General features: G+C 40.6%; 1 protein-coding gene across 1 annotated transcript in view; it reads right to left on the bottom strand.

The window, feature by feature from the left end:
* Nucleotides 1-4844: 4844 nt before the first annotated feature.
* LOC106963223 (ras/Rap GTPase-activating protein SynGAP) overlaps nucleotides 4845-11998 on the bottom strand; it is an 18547-nt gene continuing 11393 nt past the window's right edge. Inside the window, exons 2-3 of the mRNA XM_015058012.1 lie at nucleotides 9226-9350; nucleotides 4845-5414 (exon numbers count right to left, since the gene is read on the bottom strand). Coding sequence (XP_014913498.1) covers nucleotides 5280-5414; nucleotides 9226-9350 — 260 coding nt within the window. The 3' untranslated portion in view covers nucleotides 4845-5279. The remainder of the gene's footprint in view (nucleotides 5415-9225; nucleotides 9351-11998) is intronic.

Here is an 11998-nt window from a genome sequence, read left to right as displayed (position 1 = left end):
CCCCCCCGCATCCTAACTGGATTTAGTCTCGACTTTTAACAAGATCACTCTGACGTAACTCTGACGATCATTTCCACCTCCTGTATGATTGCAATCATTGCCCCATTTTCTTTTCCAAGATTGCTGCAAGTTTACCTCCATCCACATTCCGACTGTCCCGGATGAAGTACGCCATCCCCGCAGCATGATGCAGCCACCACCACATTCTCCCTTGCCCAGCTTTTCAGTTTCTTTGTGCAGGTCTATTACATTAAACCCAAAATCTCATGTCCAAATGATAGGAATTAGACGCGTGTCATTTTCTTTCAGGGATCCTTGATGCACACAGGTGTGGAAAAGCGGGTTCTTCCTTATCTGACTTTGACTGTTTGGAGAAGTCTCTTATCTCAAAGGACGGATAAAACCCCGTTATTCTGCAGCCATCCCACCTCCCTCTTTTCTCTGGGACTTCTTCTCTGCCATGGCAGACGGCCCAGCACATAAAACAATGTGGCTTAGACGCTGGCAGAGAGAAACTATGGCCTCCTGGAAATATGCTCTCTGTTGACTCATTCTCTAAACCGCATTCTTCATCAGCAGCACAGCAGAGTCCTTCCCGTCGGCCATGGAGGCAAAACATCTTCTCTGGCCCAAGTTAATAAGTGTCTTTTTTTCTTCTTCTCCTTCTTTTTTTCTTTCAGCGTCTTAACCATCAAGTTTAGGCGCTAACACTTGGTGGAACCAGAGGTGGAAGACGAGAAGGGAGAAAGAGTGACCGGCTAACAGCGGAGTCCAGATCCCCCTGGATTTATTTGTGTACATAACTCTCTCTCTCTCTCTCTCTCTCTCACTCTGTGTGTCCTTCTATCTCCCCTCCCCACTTCATCCAAATCCCACTTTTCATTCTTTCGTGCTGCTCTTGGGTTTTCTCGAAGTACACAAACACCCACGTACTTCCGACGCCGCGGTGACCGCGAGCGTACGGATTCGCACGACCGCCAAATTATCGTGCCGCGTTGGAGCGGGAATCCCACACCCACGGCCCCTCGCATATGCTAATTATTCTGGTCGAGCGCGGAGAGGAGCGCTTCCAGTTTTTACGAGGCTCATACCGGGAACGGCTCGAGCGCAAACAGAAACCAGAGAGCTTCCCAATCCCACACGCACTTTTCTCACACTTCTGCACTTTCGAACTGCAAAACGACACGGAGGAGACGACCGCTGAAGTTGAATGCTTTCGCCGTGATTTCATCGTATTGTCATGTAACCTTTTAACCTCCTCGCCTCCCCCCCAGCTCTCAATCAATAGACCAGACTAAAGTCCTATTCATGATGACCACAGAGGGCCAAGTCAACAGCCTGGCAATAAAAACAGGCTAATTGGAAAAACACATGACCCAACTAACTACCTCTCACGCTCAAAAACTTTTTCATTTCTCTTTCAAGTGTTCTCATCTTCTCTTTCTTATCCTCTCTTACCATTTAGTGCTTCTTGATTGGTGCTCGTGTCAGGCTCCATGGTGAATTCGCAGGGTGATGGTGAGCGCCCAGATCAACATTCCCACATCCTGACCGAGACACAACAAAAAACAAAACAAAACAAAAAAAGAAGTTCTCGCCAACTGATCTTCAACCGGTGCAGGTAGGATGATGTGTCGTCCTTCCGCTGCCGACTTTAGTCCCGTTGCGGTTTTCCAGTAAGAGCTATTGGCTCTGGTCTGGGCCCCCGCCGCCTGCCAGCTCAGCTCGGCTCCAGCTTCTGCTGCTGTGTTACATCTGTCTGACTGAGCCCCTCTGTGGCGAGCCAGGCGGCGAGAGCATAGCAGAGCCTGGAGCAGGAGGGAGGAGACTGAGGGGCAGTTTCCACATGGAGTGAGAGAAATCTGGGTGGAGGGAATTGCGGCTGCGCTAAATGTCGCCTCTTCGATCAGACTTTTCCACTTTCTTTTTGAAAAAATAGGGAGATTTCAGTGTAGTTTCCACAGCCCTTAAAGAGGTAGTATCGCGTAAAATCGAATTTGAGCTTTACATCACGGCATCGGAAACATTCCTTTGACTATTACATGCCCGTTTGAGAAAGCTTTTAGTCTCCCATGGCAACCGTTCAGCTGTGCGAAACGCCTGGGTGGACCTAGCCCCGCCTCCGAGACATGGCTCCTCCTCGGAGCTGCGGTTTCCAGGCCTCCGACTCACAGAGCAGCGCTGCCACAGCGACTCCCCCACTCGGCTCCTTCAGACTAGCCAGCAGCAATTAGCAAACACCTGGTGGAACTGTGCATCTGCTGAGCTCATTATAGGAGCTACTTCTCAGTGCAAAGCCGGTGAAAACTTTATCAAGGAGCGATGTGATGACTTCCTGAAGGCAAAATTTAAGAAAGAGCAGGCGTTTTTAAAGAAACAGTGGTCCAATTTCGCTGTTTGGGCCACAGTGAATGTGTAAAATTACAAAATCACATTTCTTTTAAGTTATATTTGATATAAAGAGCTTTTGTTAACAACTGATGGTAACAGTTACTTGACTGTGCTATGAAATGGCACCATGTGCTTGGAAAATATGTCATATTGTTCCTTTAAGCACCACTGGAAGTGCTGTTAGCAGTTTACGTAGGAAACACAACAAACATGTGGATGAAGCCAAAACTGGGTTTTCTTAAGGCACACGTCTCTTGAAGTTGTCGGTTCATTCAAATCCAAGGACTCAGATGGCCATGGGGAAAGAGAACACCATATTCTTTCATAATATGATTTGCTAATTCCAGACGTTCTTTGTCCTTGATGGATTTATTGGTGATTTCTGCATCTTGCGGTCTGATTTCATGGTGAACTTGTTTTGACGGTAAGAACTTGACATGTTGGGAGCTGTTTTAATTATTCCTCCAGTCATAAACAATATTTTATATGGTGATTTTAAATCATTTCAGAACATTTTTCAATATGTTACCAGACTCGTAAGCTGCAAAAAAACATGCTAGCATAGTTTGATTGTAGCTTCAGGTTTTCCACTGGTGCATCACTCAACACTCAAAATCAAATTAAATGACAAAATCTTTAGGGACTTTTCAAATTTTCAAACCGGTGCAAGTTTAAATGCTATTCTTTATTATAGCACCGGTAACATTAAGCTGGACTATACATTTTCACATCCTCGTATGCCACCCTTTTTCAGAGCTAACAGTCATTTTGCGCTCTGGGAGAAGGATTACAAGCAGGAATTAAAGACACACGAGAGGAAGCATTTGGGTTGCAAGACGAAATCCTTTAAAAGCATATCTCCGTTTAATCCTTTATAAACCACGACAGCTCACCGCAAATTAAAAAAACCGGGAAAGAGGTGCAACGTGTGACCAATAAAACAAGTTGTCACAAATATTTAGCGCTCTCTTATTTGACTAAAACGAATGCGTGTTCTCGTCAAAACCTTGACGAGTTCAAAAGAACGGAGGCGACAGGTGCTCAGAATTCAGCCTGGAGATCAAACGAGATGAAAGCGCGCTCTAATTTGTTTGGAACCTTTTCATGGATGTGTAGTTTTCCTTTCTTTGCGCTGCTGGTTTTGAACGGAGCAGGTGGGACGCACGCCGACTACATTACAAATATTGTTTATGGTTTTGCAAACGCACGCATAAACACAACAGTTGAGATGCTTAAGACAGACGAGTTATATATGCAGTAAAGCCCCAAAAATAGTCATAACCCGGGCAGATTTAGGTTCAGATGAATCTTAATTTTATAAAAGGTGCAAAAGCTGTGAGAGATCACTGCAAAAACACAAAATCATACCAAGTATTTCTGGTCTAGATTCTAGTCCAAATATCTGAGAACACCAGAAATAAGAAAAACAAACCAAAGTCATTTTCAGAAAGACACAGGAGCTTGTTTTCAGTCAATAAATCCTTAATATTGATGAAAAAGTTCTAGTTCCATTGGCAGATTGTTTTACTTATAACAAGACATTTTTCCCGTGTTCTAAAGTGAAATAATTTTCCGATGGAACTGGAACTTTTTCATCAATATTAAGAAATTATTGAGGTAAAACAAGCTGCTGTATCTTACTGAAAAGTTACTTGCAAGTTGTAGATAATATTATTGTAATTTCAGGATATATAAAAATAGACACCATTCAACCCTTCCGCAACGTGCCTTCATTGGCCACTATATTAGGTACACCATAATTGAACCAAGTTGTTCCATTACGTCATGACAGTGTCCAACAGTAGAAACAAATTTGTCTGCTAAATATCTACACACCAAAAGTGCTCGGTGTATTAATATCTGGTTATTGTGGAAGTCATGGGTGTATACTGAATTCATTGCCATTTTGGACAAAATAAATGCAGAAAATGATGAGCCTTCTGGCGTGATGTGTTATCCTGGTGGAAGCATTCTGTGGTCGTAAATGGACGGACCAAAAATATATCTCAACCTTAAATGCAACATCAGACGGAAAGAAGGATCAATACAGGATATTATCTATAACACAAATTACACCTTTTTCTTCTATACTTTTTCCTTCCACTTAACTGTAAACCAGCTATTTTTTTTTACATGTATTTACTTTCTATTTACTTCACTTGCATAATTTCTAATATTAATTAAGAGTTTGCGTATTGAGTCACACAGACACAAAACTTTAGCCCAGTTTTAAAATTGTGATGTGGTTCTTGTCCTTTACGGGCCACAAATGTAAAGGTGCTGCTTATTATAGCAAACAGTTCCATCCGATATTTGTCCATAAATCAGCTGATTATATAATTTAGCAAGTTAACTATATAGGGGCCGAGATACAGAGCAAAAAAACAAAAACCAAAAAAAAAACACCTGACTACCAAAACACCTGCCAATTAGCACCACCTCCTTTCCAAATCTGACTTTATGTGTTGATTGTCAACCCTGATCTTTAATTAAGATTCTCTATTTGGATCAAGTTTACACACTTAAGCCTAAAGACTGCATGCCAACAAAAAAACTTTTACACCTATTTCTGAGTGTTGAAGTGTGATGAGTGCAGAGCAGCAGCGAGAAGCAGCAAGCTCTCCATCTAGTGGATAAGCGGTAGAAACAAAACACGACACAAATCCCCTCGTTGAGCTGGGCAACGAATCGGCCGTCCTTCTCTGGAGGACCGCCCCTCCACTCCATTCGAGTCTGACTCAAATGCATGAAAAAGTCAGATTTCAGTGAATCAAACATCTTTGCTGACGCTCGCAGATGAAATTGCCTGTGAAGCCAGTGAAATTCTTTCCAGAAAAAAAACAGAAAAAAATGAAAGAAAGAAAAAAAAAACTTGAGAGAGCTCGGCGTTAGCAGCGGGGAGCTTTGGGCTGCTTACCGCTCTCTGTGGAAAGCTGGCTGTGGAACTCTGGAAACTGAGTTTCCACAGGAACGCTGATGGTGCGTCGCAGGAGATGGGCCCTGGCTGACGCAATGCGCCTCCCCTGCAAAAAAAAACAACAAAAAACAACACACCATCAGTCATCTTAAGACAGATAAAACAATATCACAAAATTGACATTAGTACCACCAAAGATAACAAGTCCTACATTGTAACAAACAACAGTTGCTAAGGGTCTTATCGCTGTTGCAATTCTAATCACTGTGCTGGGCGCCGTATTGGGTCGACGCCTCACAATGGCTGTCGTAACCCTGATGAATGAGTGTCTGTTGTTCTGAGTAGAGCAGACACTAAGCAGCGCATCAATCTGTGTCAGACGTTTCTCTTCCCGTAGCTCACGTTGACGACGTTTGGCTCCGAACGATGATTGAAAACACAAAGGGGAAAAGAAGGGCTGTGATGAAACAGAGGCCTGGTGTCCTCCTCTCGTGGCGATAATGGCTTATCGAACACGCTCACACCTCCAGGCTCATCGCGGCGCCCTGTCCGCCTCGTTTTCTCACATCCTCCGATACGACTGCTGGGTCGTCGTCTCCGTCTCATCCTCTCTGCGAGTCTCTTTGTGCATCGGGGAGACTAAAGGTGCCTGTATTGTTTCTCCGAAGTTTCTTTGCTTAGATGTCTAAATGATCTACAACTCACAGAAGCAGACTGCGGCGTCACCATAAAAAACAAAAAAAAACCTCAGCTCTAGCTCCATCTAATTGAATGGAGAGAATTTGTGATCGTTTTCAAAGTGTGTTAGGCTTGAGACTACGTTCGCACAGCAGGTCTTGATGTTCAATTCGGATTTTTTTTTTCTTTGCTACTAATTTTTCATGCTACCGATTAAACCCGACAGCCGTGAGAACTTCTGTGTGACCCACATGCACAGAAGAAGAGTGTCGGCGTCGCAAAGCAGCACAAGTAATGATAGATTTGTGGATCAATCCTAAAGTTCATCCAACGGCGTCGTCACAAGATCATAGCAACTTGAAGGAAGCTAATCAAAAGAAGCAATGCCCTTTTTGTGGAGTATTGACTGCAATTTCTGAAAAGACGCTTTGAAAACAATCGGACGCATCTCCGAATTAGCAGCACGACTGGATTTTGTTGGGGGTTAAAAGGAAGAATTGGGTTGTTTAGGCTGGAAAAAGATGGATGTACATCAAATCAAATGTCATTTGTATGCAACAAGGCATTTCAAAGTGCTTCATGTCATTAAAACACAAAGTCATAGAACACAGTCAACAATTGAAACATTACACATCACATGGAAACTAGCGTGTTTGGGTCTAACTTGCATATTGTGTAGGCATAGCCTTAGCATGTTAGCTTTCCACCATTCATAGCGTTCCTCATGTGGTTCTCTTTAGTTTTGGTGTCCTCAGAGCAGAGAACGTCCCACGTCTACATGACTTGTGGAAAACTTTAAACTGAACTTATGTGCGTTATCTTTTAACAATGCCATTTTTTTTTTCCTAGAAGATTTGTCCTGTGCACCACTAACAGTTTAACAGGCCAGTTGACTCTCCTTGCTTGCCTTATTAGTTCAGGTGGGCATCCATTGTTTTTTTATTTTGGGGTCTTTTTGTTCGCAGTTGTGCCATACTGTTTCAGTTTTTGGAAGATGGATTCAAAGGCACTCCATGAGACTTTCAAACTCTGGGATATTGTGTTTTTTATAACTTCATTCTGCTTTAACTCCTCCACAACTTTCTCCCCTGACCTTTCCTGCTGTGCTTTGGTCTTTTTTTTTTTTGCTATTTGTCCCCCGATGCTCTCTAAAAAAAAAAAAACCCTCTGAAACCTTCACAAAAGGTCTCCATTTCTAGTGAAATTAAATTGCACACAGGAGGATTTTTATCTACTCATTAGGTGACTTCTGTGGGAGGTTCACGGGAGTTCATTTAAAGTAGCATCTAAATACAAATGCACACCACAATTTTTAGATATTCAGGAGATAAAAAATAGAAATACAAGCTTAATTTTCCTTCAGATTTTTTGGGGGCGTAGGAGTGGGGATGAACTTTAAGTGAACCATGCGTAGGTGTCTCAAGGGACACTTTGTGCTTCTAATACAACAAAATATGAAAAAAAAGATTAAAAGGGGATAAATAAGCCTTACATCTATATGGACTACAAAGCTCAGTGAGCTTTACGGCTATATCAGCACTAACTCTATGCAGATATTAGAATTTGTGGCTTTTCTTTATTATAATGAGATTTTTATAGTCCATTATTCATCCTCTAATCCATTATTCATTTTTTTTTATACTTGGTGACAGAGTAATAATTTATCTGAAGTGTTGGAGCATCCTACATTCCCAGGCTTGAAATATTGAAGGAAGGGGAGGAAAAAAAAAAGAAAAAAGAAAAACATATCAGATCCTGTACAGTGGCATTCGTCTTTAGAGATAGCTTGATTCTGATTCATAATTGAGACGGTAGAACGATTCCAGACCACAAGTGGAGAAGATGAAAACGTCTCTAGATTAATTAAAGAAAGGAGAGAAGCGAATGAGAATTTCAGGAGAGCAAACGCCTCAGAGTGTCGCTGAAGACGGAGAATAAGACATCAGAGGGTCGTGGAACATCGCAGTGTAATGATGTGAAACCAGAACCGGAGCAGATTGATATGGCAAACCAAACTGAAATAAAATAATGTAAAATAATGCGCACACTCACACCAATATTTACGAACAGTGAACCTCTGGTTGAATTAAAATTTTTATTTTTAATCACAATGATCCCTGTGTGGTCTGCTATTTGTAGCTAAATAGACAAAAGACATGCTCATATTAGCCAGATAATGTTGGAGCTGTTGGGAGATAACTCCCTGTTGTTCCAACTAATGTTTTAGAACAATTTTATCTAATTAAGACACATTAGATATCCTTGTTTTTATCCGTCGGATGTCAAATAGCTGATTTCGTGTTTCATGTAAGTTTGGGACAGGAGCAGCGACTTTCTTCTTCTACCCACCTGACTGGCAGCATGCGGCACCAAGTGGCAGGAGAGGGCATTACATCGCTACTCTGCGGGTCAAAAAATACTCAGATCTCCTCAACACTTTCTCTGGCATCTCCTTTAAAAGACTAATAGTGTTAAAACTACAAAAACAATCCCATGCCTTCACACTGGCAGCTGGCCCAAACCTGCTACCAACTACCAAGAAATACAACAGAACAGAAAACGTAGAGGCAGATTGTACATAAGAGACAAAATGGAGCCGTTAAGCTGTGGGGATAATTTTTTATCACTTTTGCATACAAAATAAGAAACTGATGCAAGGAATGATTTGGCATAATTTACTTTTCATTTAGCGAGTGCTGAGATTATTTTCTTTTTAGGATATCAGCCGTTTTGTTTGGTTGTCTTAAAAAACAACAAAAAACAAAGAAGCAGGAACTGCACAGATTTTCACAATCCAACTGTCCTTGAGAGAAAAAACAAAAACGGCTCGCTCTGAAGCTTTTCAGATTATTGAAAGGATCTTTCTGACAGACAAAATCATAACATGATGAAAAGTGCAACAGGATTCTGTGTATATATATATAACTAATTTGCTGTGGAAAGTCTTTCATTTTGGTTACAGCACTTGAACTTCAACTCAAAACCTTTCAATGCTATAGAGCTTAAGCTTATTTTTCTTCACCCCCCCACACAAGTACTGAGATTGTTTTTTTTGTTTGTTTTTTTTTAAAATCAAAACTCTCATTGAGATTCTGGGTCTGCGTTCTAACTTCATTTCAAAGTGGTGCAGGATGAAAGTGCCATTGTACGGGAGTACATCAGATTCATCCAGAAAAAAGAAGACACAAAGCCGACACGGAGGGACACAACAGATGAGAAGCTGTGCTGTCTGCTCTCACCGCCTCCTGTTCGTCGAGAAGCAGCATCTGACGGTCGGCCACCGCAGAGCACTTCGGGTTCCACGAAGTTCTCTCTTCGTACGAATGTCCGCGTGACATCCGCTGCTGCGGCAGGCGCCGCAGATCTGAGAGAGAGAGAGAGAGAGAGGAAAAGAAATGTAACAACAAAGAATAACAGCATCTGTGAAGAGCAAAGAGAAAAGCAAAGATTTCTGCATGTTCATTGAGGATTTTAAATGTCAAGATTTTCTTTACTTGTATTTTTTCAGCTCCTTTGCTTAAATAAAGGCAGGTATCCCCTTTATTGTCGATATTTTAATTGATTATGTGTCACTTTCACTAAAAATATTAGTCTGTTTGATGAGTATGGTGTCTTAAAAATAGATATCCCTTTCTACATTTTGCATTTTTTCGTGACTTATAACCTCCAATCCACCAAAACAAAAGGAAAATTCTTGCAATTTTTTTTTTTCCCGGTGCCACAATGTGCAGAAGTCAAGATATAAGGAAGCAACATGAAGATAAAAAAAAATTAAAAATAAAGAAACAAAAACTAAGACATAACGGACAAGAGAGGCTGGTGGTGTAACGGGGCGGTTTGACGAAGAACCGACCGGACGAAAGATGTTGATGCAAAGAGAGTCGATTACTGAACAAGGATCAGGTTGTAGATTAGAAACTGGGTGCAGCTTTGAGGGAAGGCAGATAACTGCAGCTGAACTGAGGAAACGTGTGAAATGGCTGGTAGGATATGTAGGGAACATGGAAAAACAAAAACAGAAATGTACATATATCAGACAAGAGCCAACAGGAGAAATTGTCACCAAAAAAAAAAAAAAAAAAGGCTTGATGAGAACACCAAAGCAATAAAAACCCAAGCAGAATAGAAAATATGAGTTTTTAAAATCAAACAAAATACACTAGAACCACAGAGCTGAATAAAAATACATAACACTAAAGCACAATTAAAATTAAACTGATGACAGTAACCTAGAACTAGAGCTGGTAGCTGCGTATTCTGGGCTCCATTTACCTCTGAAACTGGGATCTGGCAATGACAACAAAGCAAACTGCAAAGCAGTTCCAAGTTTGAACATCTGTTGGATTTACTAATTGATAAACACAACAAACGGGCTATTTATTATTAGCAATAACAGTCTCGGCTACAGTGCTGAGAAAGTAGCGTTTGCCCCAGTAAGGATTTAGTCTCATTTTGCTTCTTTGTAGTTCTCAAGGTAAAAACTGATGTGCAGCCGTTGGCACCGACAGCAGCGAATCTTTTGCGTCACTGTGGAAGAAATTGGATCCACTCTTTACTTCATCCACAGTGCAAGTGGGTCCCCCCTCTCCCCCCTCCATGAACAGCCTTTTTGCCAAAATGACAGCTTGAAGTACTTTGACTAGTCCACTCCAGCTTTCAGTTTCCTCAGATCGAGCTGTTGGTGTCCTTCAGAAGATTATTGTCCTGCTGCATAGTCAAGGTGTGCTTGAGCTTAAGATCAGAGGTTTTTTTTAAAAATCCACATTTTCACATAGTGGGGCAAATTATTGTACAAAGTTTGCATATTTAAAATTATTTTAAAAGCTTTTTTCTCCAAATAAAAATTACAGTATACTGCCTATTTAATGCTGAGATGAAACCTTAGGGAAAGTCTTTCTTTTTGAGTTTTTAGCTGAGAGAAACGTAGCTTTGAAGGGAAACAAAGCACACTGGAAAGCTAGCAAATGTTAGCGCAGCTTTTATCAAGCGTGTGTAAATACTGTAACATGCTATTGATCAATGGATTCAGGCACCACTAAACAGAGCTAAATTAAATTCAACTTGAATAACTATCCAAAAAAATGCACTCATGCAAGATTTCCCATAATCTAAATGTCTATAAGAAAAACAGACAAAAACTAGTCTAGAAATAAAACTAGACATCTGGAGTGGCTTTCAGCGGTCAAGAAATTAAAAGTAAGTTTATTTTTATGGTTTGTATAGTAAAAAACAGAGCTCTCAACTCATCTGTCCGTTTTAGGACAGGCAGAGAGTTCACGTTTTGTTACAGGAGATACTTGTGACAAATTTTGATTTGTTCCCAATTCTGTATTAAATAATAAAAAAAAACCTCAACATTGTTTCACATAGTAACCTACTCAAGAGAATAACCAGAGTTATGCACAGATGTGGTGTCTTGTATTCCATATCTGTAAAAACTGCTAATTGGAAAAGTTTTTCTTATGCAACCAGCAGAGCAGTTCTGAATTTTTCTTTCCTCTGGCTTCATATTTCCCGAATTAAAAATCCAACAATAATCCAGGTTCCAGTCAGGCAAACGTATAAATACATATAATCCAAAATTGAGGACCAAAAAAGAGAACGGTCGTCTGTGTGATGTACAAAGTATTTATACAGACATTTTTCTTTTTGGCTGTCCAAATGATCATACCACCTAAATGGAAATAAATGCATTTTAATGAATGGAACCAGACAAATCAGTGTGAATATTTTATTTTCCTGGTCATAAAACCTACATCTCTCTTTGGTACTACAATGTCTCAGAGACCCAATTCACACATTCAGTGTCATGTAGCTGTCGGTTATGAAAGACATGCAACATTTCTTATTCATTCGGATCTGACTGCAGGCGAAGGAAAAGCCTGAAAGGAACCTGTAGCACAGATCCAAGGTAAATTAAAAAAAAAAAAAAAAAAAAAAAAAAAACTTTTAACAATTTCCACTAAAAACAAAATTTAGGGCTTTTCTTGTTGCAGTTTTTCTTTTTTTTTT

Source organism: Poecilia latipinna, unplaced genomic scaffold, assembly GCF_001443285.1.
Source record: "Poecilia latipinna isolate Pla-1442-1.1 unplaced genomic scaffold, P_latipinna-1.0 Scaffold1508, whole genome shotgun sequence".
Classification (NCBI taxonomy): Eukaryota; Metazoa; Chordata; class Actinopteri; order Cyprinodontiformes; family Poeciliidae; genus Poecilia; species Poecilia latipinna.
The sequence above is the reverse complement of the archived record's forward strand: the minus strand, read 5'-3'. Positions and strand labels throughout refer to the sequence as shown.